The following is a 27,922-nucleotide window of genomic DNA, read 5'->3' as shown; positions in this document are numbered from 1 at the left end:
TTCTTTGAGGAGGTGCCTATTAAAAATTGCGTTTCACCAGCTGGGTCTGTCTGTGTCCACTGCGGTTGTTCTTTCCTTTGGCGCTTCATCGCTTGGACGAAGCAACAGGAATGCGCGCTGTGCTGTTCAAAATTTTCTCCTAGAAACGCAGCGACTCCCATGCTAATTTTTTCTTCTTTTTTACTATTATTATTATTATTTCTATTCATTTTTATTTTTCTTTCAAAATTTATTCGTTATTCTTTTTTCGCTCTATTTCAGTCAGTGCAAAATTGAACCATCACACGCATTGCATTCGAATTTGCACAAAAGCCATCGTCCTGTCTTCGATCTCCCAGCTAACGGGTCCCCTGTCGTTGCGTCGTTCTTTCTGTCAGCCTATACCCTATTACTACTCCCTTTCCTCTATAAATTGTCCTCTTTCCACCAGTTCACCGCCTGTGTCTTAGCTACTCCCCCGTAGTGGGTACGTGCCATTTTATTTGAGGCCAGCCAACCAACCAACCAACCATTTATGTGTAGTCCAACTTTTCGGCCGTATATGAAAGCGTTCCGCCGCGCCTGTTTTCTGCATGGTTAAGAGAAGAACGAAGTCCTGTGATTTGGAGGATCACCCTGGCCAATCCCCCGCCGTGGGTATGTGCCATTCAGCCTGAGGACATCATCATCATCATCATCATCATCATCTTAGCAGCGCGCCGCTATTTATGGTGTGTATGCGCTCTGATCTTTTAACTCTCCTCTGTCTGCACGTGGCAGCGGTGGTGGCTTGGCTCGAGCCAGTAGCAGGCCCGTGCAATTTCCTTTTCATCCTTCTCTCAGTCACAACAACAACAACAAGTCCTTGCCTAATATGTGGAAGCGTGCTGCAACCGTGGCCACCGAATGAGGCTGACCTAATGGTTCCTTGGCGAGGGCGTGCACTGCAAGCTAATACTTCGCCTGAATTCTCTCCGCGCCTGTGCTTTGCGAAAGCAGCTCGAACTGGCGGCTCTAATACGAAGACACGGCAGTAGTCGCGCAACGCTCTGCACGCTGGCTGGGAACCGTGGCTGCCTGCTGTTCGGTCGCGCGCAGATCGACGCCTACTTGAGCTGTGCCAAAACTGCTTTCCTGCGGAAGTTGGTCGAAAAACAGTATTTCCAGGCGCCTTCTGCAAAGTCTATGAGCACCGCCAGCAGTAAAGGCAAGTGTTGGTTGCTTTTCTGGCACCATCTTTCTACATCCTTCAGGTGGCGGTGGTGGTGTTAATGTAGAGGCGCGATGGTCCCTTCTCTCTAGCTGTTTCCTCTGCAGCGCAGCCGGGGTTCATGCCTCTTCCGGTTTGCCAGCTGGTTGCTTTTTTAATTAACGCGATAACGTTGAGGCTCCCGTTCTTCAGAATACCCGGCGGCGTCGTCGTCGGTGTTGTGAGCGAAAAATTCCCGGAGAAGCAACCTAGGTGGGCAGCCTATGTCACGTGACCATGTGGCGTCGTCACAACCTGCCCACCGGATTGTGAGCAAACTGACTACTGTGGCAGGTGGCAGCTTAATTACTGGTCGCGAGAGGTTGCTCAGGAAGAGTAACCTGGGTCTCAGAATCCCCCCAGGTGGCAGCACCTGCCACTGCAGGGCAGTCACGCATCGCTTAACTGCTGCACCACTGCGCGAGGAGCGGTATGACGACTACCAGGGATCTATGACTCTAAAGCAAAAAATGACCATTTCCGCGTATGTGGGCATTACACAATCAACGCTACGGCGTCATACCCCTAAGGTGGAGCTAAGTGTCTCCTCCACTTTTAGAGCGTTAGCTCTAATACTCTCATTACTCAAGGTCGCGTTAGTATTAGACACAAGGTCATTCAAGGAAGACCAGTGAGTGGTACCATTGGTACACTGACTGTGGACCATCTAATTGGCGTAGAATGTTCGGAGCGCTATCAAACGAATCAGCACGTTACGGAGCATAGGATTACTGCGTCGAATCAAAGCCTAGCTTACCATTGAGATTCGCACCGATGACCTTTGGTTCCTTAAACAGTGAGTTCTTGAAACTTCAAACGTCCATTACAGCCAAACTAATTGACGTGGGACTTTCGAAGTGGTGTCAAACGATTTGTATTCTTGCGCAGTATGCGTTGGCATCAAATAAGTAGATATCCGGATGTAACAAAAATTTGTACCGGATATAGCGAAGATGGCTAATGACGCATTATTCGTTCGATATTGTTAACGCACGATACTCATACGCTGCCTCCTCAGCGTTTTCTTCAGTTTTTACTTTTTCTCGTGTCTGTCTTCATTTGTCTACACCAGATATTATATATAATTAGGGGCTAGTTAGTTTTCGGTTTTTATGTTCTGAAAATTGGACACTTGTTTCGGTAACGCAGTTTTCAGTTTATTTCGGCGCATATTATATCCTACTAATGAATTATCGTTTTTTTTTTGCCGGTGTTGTAATGCCGCATTTCCCTTCGGTGAAATGCGGTACCGATTACTTCCGAATTTTGGTGCGAGAGAGCTAACGCGATAGCGACCTCCTCCGCCTGTGTTGAGTTGGGGCCTAAAAGGAAAGGCCATCTACCTGCGTTTCCCTGTGTAGTACCGCTGCCGTAGTACCCCCTCGTTACCGGTCCGGCAACGCCCACGTAGTACACCCCTGAGTTCATGAAGAGAAGTTTATTTGTACCTTGGAGCATACAAGGGACAGCCGTCCCTCTACAAAACAGACAAAACACATTACGGTGACCGATGTCGCCAGATGCAACACACATACGTTCACTCACAAGCAACGCAAGTGTCCGAAACATAAAATGTCCAAAGTAAAAGGTTCAGGAGGGTCCAAACTATACCGTACTGTGTTTATAGTGCTCGAACGCGTGCTTCCCGTCTTCCCTGGTGTTGCATCTGTCGCCTCACAACAGCGTCATCACAACGTCTGGTCCGCTTTCATTCGCTATATCGTTTTACGCAGTACAAAGCTGACCGATGCGTGATATATTTGTTTTAGTTAGTATAGGTAACTAATCGGCAAAAAGCCATTACCATCCCTTAAAAGGGGTCGGCGAATCTTTCCTGCAGAGGCTCCCGTGAACACCGTGGGCGGAGGAGGATCCTTGAGCTTCCAGGCGATGCTCTCTCGCATCTCTCGCATCAGATCGGATTTACGATTCTCAGTTTTGCCTTCTCCCCCTGATACAGAATCCTTGTGGTCCAAAGTTTATCTAAACAATTATAGTATTCTAATCAGTGTTATTTATCGTCCACCTGGTTCTTCCGTTGATGTCCTTCACGCTGTCGCAAATTTCATGACCAGGATCAACATTACTTCATCAAGATTTATCTGTTTGGGAGACTTCAACACTCTTGGCATCCACTGGCCATCGTTGTCTGCATTTGGTCGTGACATTACAATTTGTAATGAACTAATAAACATTTCCTTATTGTTTGGACTAACTCAGGTTGTTTCTAGTGCTACTAGGCTGAATTCCATCCTCGACTTAGTTTTTCTAAGCTCTACTTTGGCCCAAAATGACTTCTCTTGTGAAGTAATTGATGGGCTCTCAGACCATAAAGGCGTGTTAGTTTCACTCTCTTGTCCAGTCTCCAAATCACCCTATTTGTTTACTACTTTTCCTGACTTCACTCGTGCTGACGACAATTCCATTATTGAGGTTTTAGCTGATCGTTTCGATACATTCTCTGCTTTCTCAGCAAGCCATGACGTAAATGTTCTTACTAATTACTTTGAGTGTCTTGTCAAGGATTGTGTCCAACGCTTTGTTCCTATTAAAACTAAGAAAAGAAATACTAATGTTCCTTGGATGACTCGAGACATTTTGCATTTATCTCGTCGCGTTCGTATGCTAAGGCGTTCTAGAAGAAGCAACGATCCCATAACCTTAGACAGATTTCACAAGGCAAAAAGAGAGCTTAATCTCAAGTTGCGCATGGCCAAGGATTTCTTTTTTCGTGTCCACCTGCGCGAACTAACCCCCGAAAATTTTGGTCATCCATCTTACCTCGTGATACTTCATCCACTTCGTTCAGATTAGATAATGACGTCATCAGTGAGCCGGCTGTAATATCGGATGCTTTCAACAAATATTTTCACTCGGTGTTCGTTCCGGATAACAACGTCATTCCGCCACTCACTAATATAATTTCTTCTCCAGCAATCAATGATGTTGTCGTAAACACTGATGGCATCCTAAATCTTGTATTAAACCTCGACGTTAAGAAATGTACCGGCCCAGATGGAATACACAATGCGTTCCTGGTTCATTACTCCATGTGGTCTTCGAAATATCTGACCATCATATTCAACAAGTCCTTAGCATCTGCTACCGTTCCTTCTTCTTGGAAATTAGCCAAAGTGCTCCCTCTTTTTAAATGCGGTGATAGAGAGTGCTTGTCGAACTACAGACCGATTTCATTGACATCACAGTCATGCAAAATGTTGGAACACGTCATTCATAAACACATCATGCTTTTTCTTGAATCCAATAATTTGCTATCTAACTTTCAGCATGGGTTTAGGCGCGGTTTTAGTACGGTAACACAATTAACAGAATTTGCTCATGATATATTACATAACCTCAATGTCGGTAACCAAGTTGATGCCATTTTTATAGACTTCTCGAAAGCATTCGATACTGTTCTACATTCCAAGCTTCTTGCTAAACTAAATGCTATACTAAACAATCCTCACTTGGTTGATTGGATTTCTAGCTTTCTCTCATCTCGTTCCCAGTTCGTATCCTATAATTCTTCTCATTCTGCTGCTGTTGATGTAACGTCAGGAGTGCCTCAATGCTCCGTCCTTGGACCACTAATCTTTTTAATATATATAAATGGCTTGCCACATAACATTTCTTTTAACATTCGTCTTTACGCTGATGACTGCGTTTTATATGAAGTAATTAATGACCCTACTGATCATCGTCACCTCCAAGAGTCATTTGCTATGTTTTGTAGTTGGTGTAGTACCTGGCAAATGAGAATTAATTTCGACAAAACTGTCCTCATGTCTTTTTGTAACAAATCTTCCGTTTCCCATTTTAGTTACTCTTTCAATGGCCGTGTGGTGGATAGGGTCTCTCAGTACAAATATCTTGGTGTCATATTCACGCATAACATGTCTTGGTCTAAACACATTGATTACGTATGTAATAAAGCACTAAAAAAACTAGGTTATATACGACGCACGCTACCAAATTCACCAAAAGACACAAAGGTACTGTTGTATAAATCTCTAATCCGCCCTGTTCTTGATTACGCAGCTGTAGTGTGGAACCCGTACAAGCAATTCGAAATTAACATGTTACAAGCAGTCCAGAAGAAAGCTGTGCGTTTTATATGTCATCGTTTTGATCGCGATTTCTCACCCTTTTCTACACTTCTCTCATTGAATTTAACCACGCTGTCTGCCCCTCGCCACACTGAATCATTAAAATTCTTACATTGTATCGTCAATTCCTCAGTAAGGCTCTCAGCTAACCACTACATTAACTTTCCACCATTATCATCTACAAGAAGCCATCACGAGCTTAATTTGATACCGTATTTTGCTCATGCTAATTTGTTCAAATTCAGTTTTTTTCCCCGTTCGATAGAAGCCTGGAATTCTCTACCTGGGTCCATTCGTTCTTGTCCATTTCAAAACTTTGTAACTGCCGTTGAAGACGCATAATAGCTGTGTATTCTTACCCTGTCGTTAACAGTTCCTTTCTTGTTTGATATTTCATTTGTGATTTTAACTTTTTGTAGTGATCACTTTGTACATTTTGCTGTATTTTGTTTCCTTGCATTTTGTGTTTTTCCCACTCCTGCCATAGCGCATATAATTGCGCTGCAGTATGTATAAATAAATAAATAAATAAATAAATAAATAAATAAATAAATAAATAAATAAATAAATAAATAAATAAATAAATAAATAAATAAATAAATAAATAAATAAATAAATAAATAAATAAATAAATAAATAAATAAATAAATAAATAAATAAATAAATAAATAAATAAATAAATAAATAAATAAATAAATTCCCTGCCGACCCAATGTCACGATCCGCCCATAAAAGGAGCACGCACCAGCGAAACGCAAAGGGCGCCCGTGTGCTGTGCGATGTCAGTGCACATCGAAGATCCCCAGCTGGTCGAAATTACTCCGGAGACCTCCACTACGGCACCTCTTTCTTCTTTCACTCACCTTCCTCCCTTCCCTCAAGGCGTGATTGAAGTGGCCACCTAGAAATGAGACAGTTGCTGCGCCATTTCTGTTCCTCAAAATTCACTAATCAGGGTTAACGTTTCATGACATTTCTCTCGATGTTCCTTTCAAGTGTTGACATTTCGAGAGCCCACCAAATATTCCTATGCGACATACCAGTCTTTAATTAATTAAGGCATGTAACTGGGCTAGTTCTCGAAATTCATTTTCTCTAGCGCTCATAAAGGACAAGGGACAAGAAGCAGAAAGTGGCAGCCTGCGCTAGTTTTTTTTTGTTTCTTTTGCTAGCAAATTGTCGCTTAGATCAGTTGCAGAGCAGTGAAGTGAGACCACTTGATCAGCATATGCGGCAGCCTGTACAGTGCACCTAGCATGCCGTAATACGCACCAAGTGAGGAATCTACCAATACCGCGGATTTCGGATTGAGTAGCGGGCTGCGCGTTTTTTTAGGTCATATGGGCTAATTGCTGCTTTGTTATACTACGCTTATCCTCTCTGATGCCGAAGGCCCAGTCAGGGGACATGTATGTCGCCTTCTGCCTCGGCTCCGTGGAAAAAACTCAATTTGCCGAAATTTCAATAAATGTTAAGAATTTCAACTTCACTTGGCCTGGATTATTTTTTACTGCGTTTTACATAAGTCAGAGCCAGAGGTAACTCATTCACTTCTAGGGTTCCGGGCTTTCGGAAGAGGGAAGCAGAAGGAAAGCGCAAATGATTGTTGCGTACGGTGCGAGGTTTTTTATTTATTTATTTTTTTTGTGCTGAAGAAATTTATTGTAAACTAAACAATTTATTAATCTACACTTTCGGCTTCGAGCCAGAAAGCTGTGCATGTCCCACATTATTGGAAAAAAACTGAATATTTGGAGAACTGTTAGGTGCTGATTTGGAAATATTGAAGATAAAGATTCTTCAGTTATGTAGCAAAATATTTCTTTTGTAGTGTTTCCATCGCTCGCATTGAGCAGTTAAGACTTGTGGGTTTCTGAGTGGACACAGGCCACCAACCGCCGTGGGTTCGGGCTTCGCGCGAGCCAAGGGCCCCGATCAGCCGTCACCACACACACCCTGCGGCACCGCTGCGGCGCACTCAACCTCCGCTTGGAGGAGAGCGATTCGCCGCAAGAAATAGGCCTCCAAGTTCACGTCCTCCAGCAGGTACACACACACTCAATAGTCACCCCCTACCCGGGGGCGCGCGTGAAGCAAGGCTCCGCAGCGCTCACGAAGCGACTAGAGCAATGCGCGGCGCTAGCGCGCCGCTGCAGGAGAATGTCCCCGCGGCAATGCTGTGATCTCTCTCTCGTGTCAACCGTTGGGCCGGTTGCGATAAAGAGTGGGCAATCAACGCAAGCTACGCCTGTCGGAGGTCGCTGGACCCCGCTGGACAGGCTCGAGCCGCTGCAGGTCAGAGGACCCGTGCTGGCGAGCTCGAGTATGCACTGGTCCGAACGGCAAAGGCCGGCTCGGACAAAAAGTAGCGTACGCACCTTGCGCTGTCTCGGAAGGATCTCTCTCTCCTGCCTCTGATCGGACGGTCGCGCGGCGCGCGGCCGCCCAAGCGGGTCCTTAAATCCCGCCAAAAGGCGCCAATGGCAAAGGCCCTTGGGGAGCCGGGGCGGAGCTGTGGCCAAATGACAGTGTTTAGTCACGCAGCCGCCTCTCCGCCGGCTGAGGCGGGAGCAAGGAAAAGAGAACAACGCGGGAAGCCGGCAACAGCCGCGCAAAGGCAACGGCGGGAAGCCAGGATTCCCACAGACTGCCATGGAAAACTAATGGGGAACGCTTTTGACGATACCAAAAAACGTTGATGGCAAAAAAATGCAAGCCTGCCGACGGGAGACCTGTGGATATTTTGTTTTTTATTGTGAAAGCTTACAATATATGAAAAAATTGCTTTCATTTTCCGTTCAGAAATTCTTTTGTCCATAATTGTAGCGTATGTTACGGCTGCTTTTCGCGAGCCTCTGTACTAAGTCATTCGATGCACCTCGGATGTTGCGATGCAGTGTTGTTTACAGTGCGCGGTCTCTCCTCGCAGAGTGCACCGACGTGCTGGCCGCACTGGAAGAGCAGTTCCAGCGGCGCCGGCACCACGGGGCCACCGTGTTCAGGAGCCGGCGGCGCACGTTCGGCGACCTGGACCAGCTTTCGGCGAGGCTGGCCCAGGCGCTGCTTGAGCCGCCGGACTCGGCGCCTCCGGACGTCGCCGCCTGCACGACGTCGCCCGACGACACCGTGCTGGCCTTCCTGGCCGCCGCGCGGCTGTCCACACGCTGCACGCCGCTGGTTCCGTCCACGGCGACGTCCGTCGAGGTGCCGCCCTCATGCTGCGTTGTGGTGGACGGCGAAACGGCCGGCCGCTTCGCGCCGCACAAGAGGACGGTCCAGGTTGCGGATGCCCTCCAGGTTGGCATGCGCTTTGGACCTTAAGCGCTTCTCACCTAGGCGCGATCAGTATTTGCAAGCACAGGCCCATTGACGAGGTGGACTTGGTTATGGGAACGCAAACTCATCCACCCACAGCTCAGCTGCACTGACCTCCAGTCTTCCATCAGGAATACCAATGGTGCATGTTGCATGTGTATTAATACCAATGGTGCATGTTGCATCACCATCAACGGTCACGTACCGGCCTTTTCCAAAAGTGACCAGGTGGCCGTGAACGCGGAAGAAGCGGGCTGCCGGCGGAGCGGTGGCGCTCCGGTCGCCAGCCCTCGTCGGCTGCGAGGGCAACCTGCGTGACGTGAACGTGCACCGTCGCTATATCCTACTGTGGGCTATAAGTCTTCTATAGCACGCGAAGCGGTAGGGGCAGTCTGTGGTTACTTTCGGCAAAGACGATACCTCGTGCGCAGCTCCATCCATTTTGGTTTGACTGCGTTTGTCAGGCTCATAAATCCCATTGTGATACCAGGAGCGTATGTATGAGGGTAGGATGAGGTGGGTGGTGGGAATAACTTCGTTTTAACAAAATAACAAAAGGTCCTCAAGGGTTGGTGGAGAGGGAAGGGTCTATTTGAACCATGTATTTCTTGGACTTTTACTGCGGAACGAATGGGGTTGAGCACGGTTTTCCATTACACAATGTACGCAAAAGACAGCGAATCCTGTAACGGAGCGACAGTTCTGAGGTTGGCGCTTCTGACATTTGGGCTCACCACCGAGACGCTGGCTTTGAGTCTTAGAATCTAAAGCAAAGTTTAATAAATATGTGCTTATTAGCAAGCATCCCGATCAGGTGACAAATCGTCGGAGCGCAGGGTCGTACGTGGGGATGACTGCGTGAGCGTGGCCTCAATACCTTTGTTAAAAAACAAACCATTTCTTGGAGCGGGTTCTTACGTGGGTGACAAAACGTGGCAAAAAGATGAGGAAAGGAGCGCACCTGCACGGAAAGACGAAACCGCAGCATGACGTTGGCTGCAACCACAGTAATAATGATCCGAGCATTGTTTTCGTTTCCTCATTTTTCGTCACATTTTGTCACCCACGTGAAAAATTGTCAGGGTTGTAACTTGGTTAAACCTACTATAGTGCGAAAGCATTCCAAAATCGCCAAGGTCAAATTTTGGCAATGGCCCGGGACGAATTGGGAGGTCTCCATCATGTCGGGCACGCTCAATTATGGATCGATTTTGGTCCAAATTTGCCAAGCTCAAATTAAGAGGATGGATGGGCCAAATTTTGTGGAGACCCGTGCCAAATTTAAGATAACTGTGTGTTATGCTTTCCAGCGACGGCTGTCCAGTCTTCTGCTTTCGGGGGAATTTATGTGTAGTGTAACCGAACCTTGAGAGTTTGCACCAGCGCCACCCTCAGCGGCGTACGTCCTGTATTACCGCGAGTGCCACATAGGAACGTGATAGAACGGTGAGGGCAGCTGTGCGAGAACCTTCTTATGCTACCTATCGCATCAAGGCTGCCAGATCCTAGGCCATCTATATAAACCTCAGTTTATCGGTTTGGAAAGAGTTAAAAGACGAGGCAGAAGGCCGGTGTATTGGCCTGTTGCATTATTAACGACATTCTTCGTCGGTTTGAGACATTGTATACGAGTGAAGATCGAGCGCCTTGATAGTGACTTTGCGCATGTGGAGGCAAGGGAGCCCCGCTATTACCCGAGCCGCCACTTGCGTGCTATAAGTCACTGTGCTGGCAGGGGGGCGCGTAAAGCTAAGCGTTGATTTAAGTTTTGAATCCTGTTCTCCCGTTCGCGCAAGAAGCTTCTAATAACTCCCCCCTCCTATCCCTGGAGCCTATTCCATAGTCGCCCACTGCTTGGTCTCCAGCCTGCTTCTTGCGTATGCATTGGCACTGAAATCGCCCATCAATACTGTGTGTTTTTACTTTGCTTATTGCAATTCCACGTCTTCATAGAATTTGCCGATCTGGTCATGCATGCAAGCGCTTTTGTACCACCTTCAGTTTGTACCTCTTATTAAGCTCAGTTACGATAACTGTCACCCTCTCGTTAATGCTCTATGTTGCCGGCTATATCCTGGTTGATTAGGAATCCCACACCTACTTGTCGTCGTAACATAGTACGTGCATGCCCTTTAATACTGTGTACGGATCGAACTGACGATGTTTTACTTTAATTTGAGGGGCCTGCTTGTGCTAGTGCGGAGGCACAAGTCTTGAACAGGCGGAAAGCACCGCCATCGCGCTGGCCGCCATATTGGCGGCCAAAAGTGAGGCGAAAGACATTTGGTATACATCTAATCCGCCTCTTGCCACCTGCCTCATGGAAGCCTGGTGTAAGCTGTCCGCAACTTCGTGGCTCTGCTGACGTCACTGAAGCAGTGGTGATGCGTGACTCCCGCAGGCTGGGGACGACGGCGGCAGGGAGCTGCTGAAGGCGCCTCCTGCGGACAGGCGGTCGCTCCTGAAGGTCACTGGCGAGGACGGCCCCTGCGAACTGGGTGCCGAGCGCTGCCTGAACCGCTACCGGTGGGAGTGGACGGAGCCGGTCGGCGGCGACCAGCAGCACACTGTGGCCGTGTTGGACGGCGTGGACACGGCCCGCTTCTGGGAGGACGTGCTCAGCGCCCTGTGCTCGGGCTCCACGGTGGCGCTGCCGACGGAAGGCAAGCACGCACTCGGCTCCGTCGCATGGCACGATAGCATGTACTCGAGAGCGCGGCCAGTCCGTGGTTGAGGCAGAGCTCCATCGAACAGATTCTCTCAGTCGCTTTTCTTCTCCAGTGCTTGAGGTCATTGGACACCGTCAGGAAAATGCATATTTGGCAGCATTGCTTCGGACATCTCCAAAGTGGTGCATGCCCGGTTTTTTTTTTTTTTTCATTCCCGGAAAACACCACAGTTAACTTTGCGACTGATGCGAGCTCGGTGCACTTTGCAGAAGGACTCTGGCAAGCCATGGCTGGAATCAAGGCTGTGTGTAGGACAGGCATCACTGCTTTCGTGAACAGTCAGCAAACAAGATGTAGACAGAACCTATGTGACCTGCGATATTAGTCCGAAAGGCACGGTTAATTATGCCTATATAAGTGTTGTATATGCGAGCAAGGTATACCCAGCTTGCTAAGCGCGTATTGGTTTGTGGCCGGCTGGTGGACGGTGAGTACATATTAGAGCCTTTTACCATAGTGGAGACGTAAAAGAGTAGACGTATAACAGAGAGAGAAAGAGAGAGAGGGGAGATTTTAGTGATTACAGGAGAGGTATGCTGGCTGCGCACGCGCAGGGTCCCTTCTTGCCGCTCCCCTACCACTGCGCGTGCGCAACCAGCGTCCGGTTAATCGGTACACGTCTACGCTAGTACGTATCCGCTATGCTAAGTCTCTATTGTTATGGAGCAGAATACTACTTAACGGGCAGTGGAAGCGCTCGCGCTAGGCCCGCTGGCCATTAAAGCATCGTATCATGTCGTTCCGTTCTTCGGCTTGCCACCGCGTTAAGTTTAGGTGGAGGCGCTAGTTCTTCCTCATCCAAGTCCTGGATCTTCGTGAACTTCCCTCCGCCTTCGTCTGGATCTTTCCACCCGGCTCTGCTCCGGCCATGCCTGACTTGACGACCGGCCGTCTCCCCGCCCCCATGCACCGCACGACACAACAATCGGTGCATAAAAACTCGACTCCGTCGACAAGATGTGACCTCACGACGAATCACTGTCGCTGCGACGTGACCACAACAAGAAACAAAACGGCTCCCCGCCGATGTATGCTGTTCGGCATCCATGAGCCTTTGCCTTCGGCTCCTGGCGATTGCGTGTCTTCAAGCTCCAGGGACGCGAATTCATCCGACCAGTTCATTCATCGCGGTGGCAAGCCTGTCATTCTCTTCTATCGCTTTCATGGTCATACCCACTGCCATCTCATGCTTTAGAACTGAGGGCATTGATCGGGATGATCACTCGATGGTCCCGGATAATGCTACGGAGCGGAGAACGACGAAGCGTGCGGTGACGCGAGACGGAGCGCTCGCGCGAGGTCCACTGGACATTAAAACATTTGTCATTGTACCATGTCTTTCTGTTCTTCAGCTTAAAACATAATAAATATATCCTCGCCGTGGTTTGACTTGTCCGTGTGCTTGTTTGTGTTCATATAGCGAATGTCTGCAACAAGGACTAATTCTGCACAAACCATAATCTTGCACTGTTGTGACATTGTACGCGACATTTCGCAATTATTTGCTAAAGCATTAACAGGGGCTTCATGGCCGTATTTCAGCGCAAGAAAGACGCAGCGTCATCCACGTTGTTCCGTGCACTCCAGGATTCATAAACTCCAGGCTGGTTCTTCTTCGAACCGCCCTGGACTGAGCCGTAGTCGTGGCACAAGTGGTAATTCCTTGTGCGAGCTGCATTGCAACAACCATTGGTTGTATCGCAACTGATTGCGAAAGGCCAACCAGTTAACCGTCCGTAGCGAGGAATGTGACTGCTGCAGCTGATCCAGATTAGCCGGTTTCGGCCCAGGGTGACGTTCCCACCGACTGTGGCGACTCTGCAGAGGACAAGCGCTCCCCGTCGGCGCTGTTCCGGTTCCTGCGGGAAGCGTCGGCGACGCGAGTCGAGTTGACGCCGGACGCCCTGTGGGCGCTGCTAGCTCGCGTCGACCTGGAATCCACCCAGTCACAGCCGCTGTCGGCTCTGCGGCTGGTCAAGTGTTCCCGGGGCCTGGTGTCTTTGCGGCTGGCGCGCCTCTTCCTGCGGCTGCTGCCCGGCGCCCGCCTGCTGTGCGTGTACGAGCACGGCGGCCATTGCTGCGCGTACGCCTGCTCCGAGTCAACGCTGCGCCACCACACCACGGACCACGGCGACTTCGTGGTGCTTGGCAAGGCAGTCGGAGACTGCCGCGCGGCCGTCTGCCACGAGGGCCAGTACGCCGAATGCGCCCAGGTTCGTCTTCCTATCGACGACTGTGCGAGCAAGAAACGTAGTCTGTTTGCAGATGATCATTTTAGCCTTGACTCTTAATATTCCAGCGGCCCCATATGTGGCCACAAAGTTTGACTGTATTACTGACAATATAGCAGAAGTGAAATAACAGTAACCTGTGAAGTAACATTCAAATATTGCTGCTGAGTGACCACCCATGTGGCAGCAATATTAGACGCAGTTTCGCAGGTTAACTTGTGGTCACGCTTTGTGGCCTCATATGGGTAGCTGGGATCAAAACGCTAACATAACGGTCTGAAAGGTTCTAGCAGTATTTATTCTTGCAAGAAGGCTGAACGAAATGAATGAGCCGTCTGGTTCCTCTACCATGCACCGTCATTTTTATTGGAAAGCAAATCACCAGGGAAAGTTTCTTGCCTTCTTCGGCCGAAATGAAATCTTCATGCTGACTGTCACTGGGCTCCTTGAGCTATTCCGCCGACACACTGCGTTTTATTCTCTATCCATTTTATTCGGCTTTCTCTCTTTCCTCGCATCGAAGAAAGAAGTAGGGGTTGCTTGTTGTTAAGTTGGTGTGTCCTCAGCATTTCTCATTACACGCCCACGTTGGTTACAGACCACCGCCCTCTTCAGGACTCAAAAAAAGAAAAGTCCGCAATATAGCTGTACCGCCTACCGCCTACCCTACTCTCGTTGGCCAGCATGTTAACGCGAGAGTTTTCGGTTCCGACGGCATACAACGACTCCGAAACGAGCATTCGAAAAGTCGTTTCCATATGTACTGACGTTTCAGCAGCTGCTTACTCAGCTACGACTGGCAACCATGTAGTGACACACAACCTTGGACGGCACACTGATCTCCTTCCTACAGCCACACTAGAGCCCCTCCCGATAATCACCAGTATTTAGGGCCTCTCCCTAGCACACCCTAACGCCTCAAAATATACCATATATACCGGTTTAATACTAGCTATACGCTCAATTCATACGGGTCGGATTCCTGCTCAACTACGGGATGATCTACAAGAAGCTCTCACCAAACTCTGCCCGCACACTTTCACACTGAGGCTGATTCTGAGTCACGCTGGAATCCCAGGTAATGAGGTGGTGCATCGCCTAGCCCGCGAACTTCAACACCGGGCGCCACAAGGTTCCCTGGCCTTATCCATCCATATGGGACATTACTCTCCACTACAAACAAGAAATAAATGGTACGGCAAAACAGCGCTGACGGACGGGACGGAAGAAGATGAGACAAACACACCAACCAGCCCGACCAACCAGCCCGACTCAGCCCTCTCCTTGAAGAAATAAATGTTCGCTATGACAACATTAAAGAAACTCTTCGTACGCTTCCTGTTCCGGACAAATCATTCACCATCAGGAACTTCTTCGACGCATACACATAAATATACTCCTTACTCCTGCCCGTTCTTATCTCCACCGTATCCGACACTCCCTCGCTTGCCCGAATTGTCACGAACCCTGAGCTAATTTTGAATATTGCCTTTTCTCCTGCCCCGTTGCCATTCAGTCCTCTCATTTTCCGTACCCTTCTCGCCCAACGTGGCGGGATTGACTAGCCTCGGACCAATTGACGGATCAGTTGGCTTTGGTGATCCTGGTCCAATACATCCTTTACGATCAATATTGCATTAAAATAAAGTTCTTTCTCTCTCCTTCTCTCGTATATGAATACATTTTAGACGTAAATTTTTGCGTTTGATTCGATGTCGGTTTTGCCCTTTGTTTCAGCGTCAACTTCGCCGCTATTTTGAGGAGTTGAGGCTCCTCTGATATTGCCTAGACTGGGAATGTTTAAAGCTGCTTCATGCTTTAAACTGCTCGTGCAGGGTACAGTTGGCAACATCTGTCTAGGAGGTACCAAGGACGACCAGCTGCTGGCAACAGGAGACAGCGGCTTTGTGGACAGCGACGGCTACCTTGTTCTCACGGGTCGCTCGGCACCGAGGATAGATGGTCGCAAGGCAAGTTCAGTGCGGTTTATTCGGCGCAGCAAGACCTTTGTACGCCGTACGAATTGACCCAGTGCGAGGGCCGCCCTTGGTGCCCTCAAAAAACAGCTCGTGAGTGCGCTGAGAAAACACGCGCTCAGTCATGCGCTGTCATGCTCCAATCACAGAGAAAAAAATGTTGGTCGATTTGCGTTGTTAGGCCAAATGAAAATTAGGTGCGCTAGCAGCTCGGTTTTCCCTTAGGTTCTGGTGTTCAGATCCAGTGTTCACGGATGGCAGTAGTTCGGATAGCGATAATTGGTGAAGTTTTTTCCTCCTCCTCTACGCCTTTCGTGACACTGCTTCCTGCCCTGAAGCGTGGAGTTGCTGCACGTTCTTGCTGTGTGGTCAGATCACCTTCCACTGTGTCCCACCATGCACGAAACGCAGGTGGACATAGCACAGGTCACCAAGTGCCTCACCAGCATCCCCGCGGTAAGCGACGCAGAGGTGTGCTGGGAGCGCCTCAGATCGCCCCAGACCACCTTGGTAGCCTTCTACTGGAGCGACGAGGCGGGCGACCTGTCCGGCGAGCTGTTCCACCCGCTGGCCTCCAAGCTGCCCTGGTGCTGGATGCCGGTGCTCTTTCCCATGGGCCCCCCTCCCAAGGGCCAGCGGCCGGATAGGCGAGCGCTGCTCAGGGAGTACGCCGCCGCAATCGACAAGCTGCTCCAGTGCAAGGAGGTGAACGTGGAGCGTGGCGCGCCGCTCTTGGTTGCCCTGGCCCACGCCCTTGACCTGCCCGTCGCCCATGTGGACATGCATGCGAGCTACGGCAACCAGAAAGCGGGAAAAGGTGCTGCGACTGCCGCTGAAGTCGCCGCGCACCTGGAACACATAGGATACGAGGTCAGCGTGGACGTTTATTAGTTAATCGCATTATAGAGCTTCAACGAGTACCTTGAAAACCGTAACCGCGCTTTCTTTTTTTTTTACATTCCGGTGCACATCACGCGCAATTGCACGACGGTGGGCGACAATGAAATGACATGCTCTTAGCGGGAACAGTTTCTACAAATGCAGATGGCTGCAGCGTGATGTCACAAGAGCCGCGATATCGGAACCAACTAGCCAGACAACATATTTACTGAAGTATATTTCGCCATGTTTCTGGTGTTAATCGTGGCGGCCACTATGGCGTCGGATTTTCAAACATAAGACTTCTACACCTCTTGTTGACAGAACGACGCCGGAATACGCTGACTCATGACTGTGTTCGTCATGACGCAAGCACGTAACCGCCACGTACGAGCACGTAAAAGCTTTAGACAGGCGGATTGAAGGGCGCTGTGATTGCCACACCTAAAGGGAACTGACATTGAGTGATAACACTGATAAGGGCATCCAAACCACACACTGTAGTGGATGCTGCAGATACCTGAATAGGAGCATCGTTAACTATGGACAGCAGATTCACCACAGCGTGACGGAAGCATTGTCAGAAGAGGAACACCTGACGGAAATGCTCGCGACGGAAAAGCTCCAAATTAGTGAAGTGCATTGCTGTTGTTGTACACTTGCAGGCCGCACGAAAACTTTAATGACAATTACACAAGTGGCAATGAGAAAAATCAGCGCTTCGTGGTATGCGATAATTATTGGTCACAGAAAGATTCAGTCCGTGCAAGATCCCCTTGCGGAGTATTTTATTTTACTCTCTATTTTTCTATTTTAAGATGTTTACCAGGAGTGTGTCCCAGTTGGCTACCCCGCACTGGGGAAGGGGGTGAGGAGATTCAAAAGGAAAATAGAAGGGACGAGGAGCACCGTCACAATTTGTCACTGAGAACAGTGCCTTGTAGGCCTTTAGGGGAGTCAACTGCTGTGTCCATGGTCCCAGGATCGTGTCCTCTGTTAAAGGGCGAAGATCGAGGCGGTCGAGAACACAACGCAGCGTGTCTTCAGTCGCAAAAGGACTGCCGGCCATCCTAATCATTCATGTGGAGGTTCTTGGCTGATGAGCTTCGAGCTGCAGTTGAGTTGAGCCGCAAGAACTGGATGTAGGGCGTCCAGTACTTGTAGTGCGCTGTATGCTGCTGGCGTACGCAGGCTAGAAAGCATAGCTCGAATGACATTCATCAGGGACCTGAGCATTGCAATTACTTGCAGATCTTGGGCACGGTCCGGATCGTGTCTTTTGTCTGGTGCAGTCGTACGCGTTGGACAGTGGGAGTGAGACAGCGTCCCTGACCCAGTAGGCGCAAAATGCTTCGGTAGTGGTGGCCAAGTAGTATCAGAGGCTTCGGTAGTGGTGGCCAAGTAGTATCAGAGGCTTCGGTAGTGGTGGCCAAGTAATATCAGAGGCAGTAGGCGTCGCCAGACGTCGGATCTCCTGCCTCTGATATTACTTGGCCACCACCAGACGCCGGGCTTCCTAGATTTATTGCTGCTGTTGGAGGAGGTGGACAAGCTGTAGTGGCGCTTGGGGCCTTCTCTTCAAAAGGGATTGCCCGTCTTTGAGGACTTTTGGCGGCGCGGACAAGCGCATCCTGCCGCTATTATTTTCAGCAGGAGGCGAATCGGAGTTCAACTTTTAGCGTTGTTTTTGTTGTGCAAATTATTCTTCGTGCGTAAGATGGAGCGCACGAGGCCCCTAGTCTGCGGACCAGTTAACCTGCTGGACTTTAAAGACAATGGCCTCGTGGAACTGCAGGTAAGCGCCTCCGAGTTGTGCGGCGCGGCGCCACTGCGCCTCCTGGTGGAACGTGCCACCTGCTCGATGGTGCTGCCGGGGCCGCGCCGACTGCGGGTCTCTCTGGTGGACGCGGACACACCGTTCGACGAGGTGGCCGGCCTGTTGGCGCGCTGCTTCACCTCCAAGAACCGGCTCGACCTCACCGTTCACAACACCGAGGACCAGCACCTGCGCAGCCTGCGACACCTGTGGCCGCAGCTGCTCAGTGACGGCGCTTCGCGGCTGGTCCGCGACGAAGAGGGCAGGCTGCTTGGAGTGGTCATCTGCTGCGACTTCGGCGTCGAGCCGACGGTCAGCGCACTTGAGTCCGTTCCGGCAGTCGGCTGTGGATTGATTTATACAACGCTTCAGTTTAGAGATATCCGGCGCATAAGTAAAATGCGGTTACGTAGGAGAATTGTTATGAGCGGCAAATGAGGCGACACTCTAGCCATATGGGCAAATGTTAAGAATAATGCGTTGCATCGCTAAGAATGAAAAATAAAAGTTGCGTTTATACCAAACACACAAAAAAGGACGGCATTTTGACATACAAACGTGAAAAACGTCGACATATTGTGTGACGCCAGTGAAACGAGCATGTCCTGAGGTAGACTGGACAGTCATCCATGAGTTGTTGGACTGTCTTCCGGACCATCTTCCGTGTGCCCAGCAACGTGGCTAGTGGAAAGCGCCAGGCAAAGTCGCTCTGTTTTGTAGAACTGTTCTATACCTGCAACTTCGTTCAGGCTTCGAAAAATAGGGCGTTCTATACCGTGAACAACCAAACTCGGACGTTGGTGCAAAATGTCATTTCGTCTGTTATCAGTTACGCTTTGCTTTTTCAGCATATTCGCGCTAGCATTTCTTGAAAACCGCATGCTTCCTTTTCTTTATTTGAATGAAATTAAATATTGTTCCTTCCAACCTCCACGCTAAACACGAATAAGCCTATGTGGGAGCAAAGGGGAGTGAGATATCCTCTAGTGTTAGGGGCTGGGTATGCTGCCCAAGTTCCGGAGTAGATTTCGATCGCTAAATATACGAAACGCGTACTCTTGTACGGCGGAGTTATATTCCCACTGCAAATCACAGTAACTTGGTACAGTTAGCAATGAGAGATGGCTTTTAAATGCGGCATCGGAGGTCTTGAGGTTAGCAAATAGACGAGATTGCAACCTCGGTTAAAATCTTCGTACTGCTAGAACTTCGCATGTTTTGAAGAGGAAATTTGTTTCCGTTGCCAACCGTAAGTATTCCACATTTTAGTGATGAAAATCTACCTCAGGGTTTCGGCAGCACAACCTTCTCCTAAACGGGAGGGTTCTAGAGGACGGCTGACTACCATTTTGCTCCTATACATGCTCATTCTTGCTTAGAGTGTAGCTTCGCAGTCAGCGTTAACTAAACCATAGTGTTTACCTTCTCAAGGTATGTGGGAGGACCATGCGGGGCTCTAGTTTTCGCTCAATTGCGTTGACGTTTCCAGGCTCCCGACAACATGTCGGAGTCGTTCCTGGCCATCGCCGAGATCAACGAATCGATGGAGCGCCCCCTGCGCTCGCTCGTCAACGCCAGGGGGCAGCGCTTGCTGCTATGCTTCATGGTGGGCACCGGCACCGACGACCGCAGCGATAACATTGGGCTCGTCGTGCTGATGATCGCCAACATGCTGCGTGACGCTAAGGCGCTCCGATACGACGGCGCCGCCAGCATCAACTCACACGTGGTCACCAACGTGAGTTGGGAAATGTTTCCATTACCGATTGCACTGAGAGGAAAGACACGGCCAGCCTCGACCTCCCCTGCAGCCGTTACTTTCCTTATTTTTCCTCTTAGCCCTAATCCCCCTCCCGCACTCTGCAGAGTGCTCCTCGGATTCCATTCACGTCTCAAGGGGGCAGTCTACTTCCGGAGGCGAGAGCGGAAATACTGGCATATTCTGCTAGATCTTGCCCAATGGTGGCAATACGAGGACAGGACTACTGGTTTAGACAGAAATTTATATTTTATATTGGCAAAGAAAGTCAGGTCTGAGTGGTTGGTACCGCCACACTGTTGCTGCTGCTAACATAGTAAACGCCTGCAGCGGCCCCACCGTCATATACAGACAGTTAATTTTTCTTATATATTCTTAGGGCATGTACTTTTCGTTCTTTCATTAAATTGCTGCGACTTTTATAGGTTAACCCTGCTCGATAATCTTTAGAAATGTTTTCGAAGTGTAACCGACAACGCCGCTATGCTTACAGCAGCGCTGCCATCGGCTGCACTGCTGCCGGTAAAAGTGGTTGCGGCACCTGCGATAGTTATCACCACCACTGTTTTGGAGATTTGAAAACCACCTTAGTGCTCTCAAATGTAGTTTTAATAGAAATTGTGCACCGCCAATGCGACGCCACGGGCATCGTGTTCATAGATTTGCGTTGAGTCACTACTGACTATACTTCGTGTACCCTTTTACTCTTTCGCTCCTTTTCGTCATTTACCTACGAGCCCAAAGCCAGCGCCCATAGAGGAAGGAAATAAGGAGAGGCCGTTACGTCACATTATTTGAAACCGGACGGGAGGGCTCCCCCATGCCTAGTTGGCCGCTATCACAACGTGTTCGCGCATGCGCAGTAGACAATGAAGCAGACGACGCCACTGCGCCCAGCGTTACAATTGCCTTTGCCATCGTCCAAAGACTCCCAGTGGCCATTTCGAAAGCACGTGACTTCCGGAACACTATTTGTCACGCGCTGTTCGAACAGCCAGAGCCTCTCCTTAGCGTTCCTTCCTCCGTGGTGGTGGTGGTGAAAACTTTATTCGCAATAGGGGAGTTTGGGACACACAAGTCCGTGGGCCCCCATGCTAACACCTTATTTCACGTTAGTGCTCGCAAACATCGACTACCATGGTAAAGCGAGGCTATCATGTGGAGAAAAAAAGGTTTAAATTGTTTTGTTGTTTGTCCAAGCTCCACAGCCGGGTATTCGTTTATATGGGCAAGGAGCTTTCGATTGCCGAAAAAAAAATCGAGAAAAGTCAGTCGACTGTCCCTGTAGGATTTTTTTATTAATATCTAGGCTTCAATGCACTATCGCGACGTTCCCTCTTAAATTTATCTGCCTCCTAGTTAACGACGTTTCGCGTGCCACCGGCGCAAGCATTTTCCTTTTCTATTGCTCTGGAGCACCCACATTTGCATTTTATGCTGGTAAGTCTAACTAAGTTCACTGTAGTCTAACGGAAGGCCAAGCTGCTTATATATAGGTATCAGTATAACGTGTGGATATAGCCGTGCCTTCACTGTCCGAGCCACTAATCCTGCGAACTCTGTGCAGGTGATCACGCAGCGTTGGTTCCATTTCAACGTGTTCGAAGAAGCCCAAGTCGCAGACTTCGAGTACTGCGGCCGCCGACCATTCGCCGCTGTCCGTCCTGGAACGCTGATAACGTCAGTGTGCAGGTTCCTGGACCTTCCAGCCTAGCTCATGCATCGACGCGGCTCCTTCGATAAGGAGTTCTCCCGAGGATTGTGATATACATTTGCGGCCACTTGGCTGAAGACTGTGAGATACAAGCTAATGACTTGCGACTCAAGTGTCGACGAACGGACCCGGTTAACTGACTGAACGAAATGCACGCCGTGGAACCCGAGCTTCAATTGGTCAAATGAAAATAGTCTGTAGTGCAATAAAGCATGCGGTGTCAGTTAATTTATGGTTTTTCGCTCACCGGTACCGGAAATGACGCAATGGTATCGCCGCCTGCCAAAAAAATTACCGAAGACACTTTGGAAATTCTAAAGTGTGCTTGGCGAAAGCCTCGTCCGTTCTTCGTAGTTTCGATCTTAGCACACTTCCGCGCTTGGTTAGCTTCTCTATAACGTGCTAATCTGGCCTCCCTTTGCTATGGTGTTTCAGCAGCCAACTTCTCCTTTGCTTGAGATTTCGCATTCTGCCGTCTAGCTACATCTACTGTTTTGACTGAATGCAGCCTGTCGCTTGCGCTGAAATGCACGCATAGACGGCCCAGCCGGCGTGCCATGCATGGTGTTGGTGATGGAGGGGTCCTGGAGATGACTGACTGGTTCAGCCCCGCAGGTCCCGGCTCCGAAGGACGATGTCGAACTCCGTTACGAAGGAAACCGTACAGAAGGTTTATTTTACATATTTACAGTCGAGAAGGGAGTGCTCCGGTCACAAAACAACAACCAGTTAAATAGGCTTCGGATTCCCCAATCTCTGACTGGGGAATAAAGTCCGGAGATCGATGTCCAATCAGATGGACACATGTGGACACTAGTGGTACCACCCACGGCAGGGGACGGCGCTGGGCTCTCTCGCAGCTCGGTCGATGGGAAGGGGTACAGAATGACTCATCAAACACTGGTGTGTCAATATGACCTCTGCGGCAAGTCTTCTGTTCGTTGCCTTCGTAGGAAAGAAGTTTCCCGCAGTCTTCCAGCAGGTGAATGAACGTCCTCGAACTCCCCCGCCGGACGTCCGAAACACGAGGCCTCTGTCGAGGACAGCCGCCTTTCAATCAACCGCAACCGCTGGACCTTGCGCAGCACCACTCCGTCCGGCGACCCGAGGACAGACTCGGCCACTTGTCGCCGTCGCCTCTGCTTCAGCCGCTGCTGAAGCAGTGTCCAGTTAGCTTCGACAGAACGTGATAAATAATCATCTAGGAATTCCAGAGAAAAAAGATGCAGTTTGTTATTAATAGTTTCGTAGTCGCCTTTGTTGTAGCATCGGATTTGTTTGGTTCTTATCTTCTTTTCATTAAAAGAGCAAGAAAGATTGCCGGTTATAATGGCATGATCAGAAAGCCCGTCCATATGATTTAAGTCGGAGCAGATGTCTGGATTGGTTGTCAGAACAAGGTCCAAAATGTTCGCAGTACTAGTTGCGGATCGCGTAGGAAGATGAACGAGCTTGTTAACGAAAAATCAAGACGGGAGTGTAGAATAGCTTGAGCTTCAGTGTCACTGGGAGGGACGACTAATGAGAGCCAGTCAATTTGCTTGGGAAATTAAAATCGCTGAAGATGAGCAACTTACTTTCAAGAAAACGCGCACACACCTCGGTCAGAAGTCGAGAAAATTCTGGCGAGAAGCCACCTGTAAGGGTTCGGTAGCGTTCGCGGGGGTCATCGGAACGCGGCTGGGGGTGCTCAAAGCGAAGCGTCTCCTTTCTTGGAACGCGGCCGCTCGCGAACGCGCCGGGAAGTACGGGTGTCCACCCACCCGCGGTACCGATTCGCACACGTGCTGGCACGGATGTGTATTTGTGTTTGTTCTATTTTAATTTTAGGGTGGAGGGAATGTTCTCTGCACGTACTGGCACGACCGTGCGTTTGTATTTGTGGAAAGGGCGTTTTGCCCTACGGAAGCTGGAGGGCTGGCCAGGCTCTCGATAAGCCAATCATGTGAACATCGCAACATGATTGGAAGCCACGAAATGTGGGCCGGGCTTTTAGGTCTTTAAAACAGGACCCCGGAGCCGGAATCGGGGTTCTGCGCTAAGGTCAGATGCAACGCATCTTCGGCAACGCCGAGTTAGGGGCCTCCCCTAGTGATTAGCCAGATCCACCTTTTTGTTGTTTGTCTTTTGCCGTTTAAGTTGTCTCAAGTGTCTTAACTTGTATCTATTGTACATATTTGTATATAAATCTCCAGTCATTGCCTTTTTCATCCCTGCGGCTCTATTCATCGAGAGACCGTCTCTGACGGGGCACCGCTGGTGCGAAGAGCTTCAGTCTTCCAGTTGGAACAAACCGTCTCTGGCGGGGCACCGCTGGTGCAATAAGGAAGACGGAAGAACCTGATCTTTACTGGCGCAGTCGACAGGATCCTGCGGCCATCGGAAGACGGCGCAGGAAGAAGACAAGGCAGGGAGAAAGGTGACGACAAGGCGACAGGTCAGCGTGCGTGAACGGACCTGCGGAGACACGGCGGCAAGGACGCAAGGACCACGGCAGTAGTCCAGCGACGCGGGACTGCGTCCGGTCAAGGAAGCAGCGCGTCGGGAACTCGACGATCACCGGCGGCGGACCAGCGGCGTGCGACAGCTCATCGCAGCGTCCGGGGAAAGTGGCGGTGGACCCCGACGCCAAGGAGCTGGCAATGCGGATCGACGCATCGAAACCGTGAGTTTCCTTGGTCGCATTGTTCACGTCCCTGTGTTCGAGCCGATAGGACAGCTGAGGGGTACGGAAGGCGGTATGGAGGGTTATCCATGCCGGCCCTCACTTGATGTGAAGTACCAGGTTGAACTGGCGAAGGCGCGGTTAGCGTACTTTCAGGCTGAACTTGCGAAAGTGAATGGAGGAAAGGCGCCGCTGTGCGAGGAGAAACCTCAGGATGTTAAGTGCGTCTTGGAGGAATTAGAAGCAAAGCGCCAGCAGCTAGCGCTGGAGCTCGCTGAGCTCAAGGCGTCTAGGAAAGCCAGTGAATCAGCCAGGGAGAACTGCTCCGATTCCCGAGTGGTGAGGCCGCCTGTGCTGGAAGACAAAGAATTATGCTTGTCATGCACAGATCAGGGAAACAGCAGTCAGGACGCTGAAAGCAATCAGCCGGTATGCGGGAACGCATCTTTGATAGGAAACGCCGCAAAAGGTTCAGGAAGTGACAACAGGATTCCTGAAGGACGCGGAAATACCACAGCTTTTCCGCCACCACGGGCGTCTAGCAAAGAACAGGAGCAGCCCAATTCTAGTGATCTAGGGTCAATCGTGACCAAGGTGTCCGATAACAAACAGGACAGCGGTGGAATTTCTGTAGGCTCTAAGATTGTGACCTCTGACGCGGAGCTAGTAACAGCCAGTGAAAATCTGGCGTTGCCGCAACCGCACACTGTGTCGGGTATGGAGCATGAAGTGCCCCGTAGCGTTTCTGGTGGCAAGAGCCCTTCATCCGAGGCAAAGAGCGGAGGTGGGCCTGTTGGGCCGACCGGGCAGAACGCCGCGCAGATGAACGCATCCGGTGTGTGCCCGACCAGGTCAGTTGAGGACCCGGAAATGTGTGGCGACTTGCCGCAAGGCAAGCCCGGGTCAAGTGACTGTCAGGGAGCTCAAGGAGCCTCGGAGTCAGACTATGCCACGGGGCCAGCGGGCGCTGATCAAGCACGGAGCGGCGGTTTCAAAGTTTGCTCGTGCAGTAAAGGTGCAGATGGCCCCGGGCGAGGTGGAGTGGCAGGAGGCAGGTGCGTGGCTTTCGCCTTGAAAGTCGGCGCGTGGAACAGTTCGTTCCGTGCTGCAGTACGCCAGATCAAGTGTAGTAAAACCGGCCTCACTGGTACGGTTAGACTGAGAAGGGGATATGCCCCTCGCGCAGGGCGCGGCCCTTGCTGGCGCGCCGGAGAGAGCGTGCCCTTAGGTGCGTTGTGTGGTCAGGGGTTTAGACCCATCGAGAACCGGGACGTTTTTGATCCTGGAGGGCACCATCTTTTCAGTTCGCGCCCCGTTGTGGCGCCAGCCTAATGAGTGAGTTACCGTTTAGGCGTTAATTGTGTTACTGACAACACGTGGTGGCTCGAATGTACACAGGGACGCTCGGTGCGACTAAGGAGGCTCACGTGGGCATTGGGCGAGTGCTGTGAACGCTCCAGTCGCGAGTGTCTGTCTGTGTGCTCATTCGCGAGCAGGACGACGGCGTGCATGCAGACGAACTGGGTGCAACGCACGAACTTGGACGCTGTGTTACGGCGCACGGCAGGCATGCCACTGTGTGTATTTAAGTGTGCATTTTGCGTGATGTTGTGTTGGTGCCCGTGTGCATTTTGTTGTTTTTGGTTTTGTTCGTGCCAGTGTTTGTGTAGCTGCGGTATGTCACCCACAGGGTGGTTTTGTGACCCGTACCGACCCCTTTGTTAGAATTCTAAAAGTGGCATTTGAGCCCTTTGTAGAATCTTGGGAAGGGCGTGTAAGGGTTCGGTAGCGTTCGCGGGGGTCATCGGAACGCGGCTGGGGGTGCTCAAAGCGAAGCGTCTCCTTTCTTGGAACGCGGCCGCTCGCGAACGCGCCGGGAAGTACGGGTGTCCACCCACCCGCGGTACCGATTCGCACACGTGCTGGCACGGATGTGTATTTGTGTTTGTTCTATTTTAATTTTAGGGTGGAGGGAATGTTCTCTGCACGTACTGGCACGACCGTGCGTTTGTATTTGTGGAAAGGGCGTTTTGCCCTACGGAAGCTGGAGGGCTGGCCAGGCTCTCGATAAGCCAATCATGTGAACATCGCAACATGATTGGAAGCCACGAAATGTGGGCCGGGCTTTTAGGTCTTTAAAACAGGACCCCGGAGCCGGAATCGGGGTTCTGCGCTAAGGTCAGATGCAACGCATCTTCGGCAACGCCGAGTTAGGGGCCTCCCCTAGTGATTAGCCAGATCCACCTTTTTGTTGTTTGTCTTTTGCCGTTTAAGTTGTCTCAAGTGTCTTAACTTGTATCTATTGTACATATTTGTATATAAATCTCCAGTCATTGCCTTTTTCATCCCTGCGGCTCTATTCATCGAGAGACCGTCTCTGACGGGGCACCGCTGGTGCGAAGAGCTTCAGTCTTCCAGTTGGAACAAACCGTCTCTGGCGGGGCACCGCTGGTGCAATAAGGAAGACGGAAGAACCTGTGAAACTTTACTCCACCTACTAGGTCAGGCGGACAATAAAAAACACCAAAGATTATGTTAGTTGCACCGCACCGCACTGAGACTAAAACGCACTCGAGAAATGAAGTAACAGTGACTGGTACCACGGCCGCTTGATGCAAAGCGCAAAGCGAGGTGCGGCCCGCCACGTCGCACAGAAACGGCGTCTTGGGCCTACACTGTAAACAAAAATATACCCAAAAGGGAGTATAAATGGTGGCGGCCACCCTTTTTACTCCATTTGTGAAAACATTTACTCCATGAAGAGGGAGTAAAAAAGTGGACTGTCCTCCATTTTACTCCCATGAGGGAATAATGGAGTAAAAATGAGGATTTACCTGCATTTACTCCACTCCAGAAAGGGAGTTAATTGTGCCAAATACTCCCCCAGTGCCGAAATGGAGTAAAAAACACCATTTTGTGCAATCCGCCCCGCAACCTAGCGTCTCGTCTGCTTCTGGTCAGTTGTTGGATAATGGCGGTGAAGGAAAACCGCTTGATTACCATCGTCGCTGGATCTCTGCTCACTTCTGCTCCTTCACGGGCGCCTGCCGCGGTACAAGATATCGGCTTGAATTGAATTGCTCCTGTGAAGCCTCCAGTGTTCTAACCATACCTGACTTTCCTTTGTTCGTGTCGCCACCCCGTTACAGCCACCGCTTAGGCCTAATTCTCACAGGCTTTTTTCAGTGTGCTTCTCGCAGTTTGTTACAGCAGATCATGTGTTGCATGAACATGAAAATTTGAAAGAACATAGTGTCAACGCTGAGCTCTTGATTGAGTTCATGAGGCTACATTTTTCCTCAGTCATATTGAAAAGCCAAGCCTTAATGAAGTGAATATGAAAGCAAATACTGCCATTCCAAACTACCATCAGGGGTGTTTTCAACTTTTCTGCCCTGGATTTTAGTCAAATACCGTATTGTGCGTTTTTATCGTAAAGACTTTCAAAAAATTTTCCCGCCTCAACCGCTCGATCGTTTGCGGTGAAACTGCACACAGAGC

The 27,922-nt window shown here is 50.1% G+C and overlaps 1 protein-coding gene across 1 annotated transcript in view; it reads left to right on the top strand.

Annotated features, from left to right (window-relative positions):
• LOC149371970 (uncharacterized) overlaps nucleotides 1–21,984 on the top strand; it is a 41,287-nt gene extending 19,303 nt beyond the window's left edge. Inside the window, exons 2-9 of the mRNA XM_089585543.1 lie at nucleotides 8,267–8,634; nucleotides 11,054–11,315; nucleotides 13,206–13,594; nucleotides 15,448–15,582; nucleotides 16,000–16,458; nucleotides 18,263–18,595; nucleotides 19,773–20,021; nucleotides 21,610–21,984. Of these exons, the coding sequence (XP_089441669.1) occupies nucleotides 8,267–8,634; nucleotides 11,054–11,315; nucleotides 13,206–13,594; nucleotides 15,448–15,582; nucleotides 16,000–16,458; nucleotides 18,263–18,595; nucleotides 19,773–20,021; nucleotides 21,610–21,756 (2,342 nt within the window). The 3' untranslated portion in view covers nucleotides 21,757–21,984. The remainder of the gene's footprint in view (nucleotides 1–8,266; nucleotides 8,635–11,053; nucleotides 11,316–13,205; nucleotides 13,595–15,447; nucleotides 15,583–15,999; nucleotides 16,459–18,262; nucleotides 18,596–19,772; nucleotides 20,022–21,609) is intronic.
• Nucleotides 21,985–27,922: the final 5,938 nt, after the last annotated feature.

The sequence above is a fragment of the Amblyomma mixtum genome, chromosome 1 (assembly GCF_055824585.1).
Source record: "Amblyomma mixtum isolate Tamu chromosome 1, ASM5582458v1, whole genome shotgun sequence".
Classification (NCBI taxonomy): Eukaryota; Metazoa; Arthropoda; class Arachnida; order Ixodida; family Ixodidae; genus Amblyomma; species Amblyomma mixtum.
The sequence above is the reverse complement of the archived record's forward strand: the minus strand, read 5'-3'. Positions and strand labels throughout refer to the sequence as shown.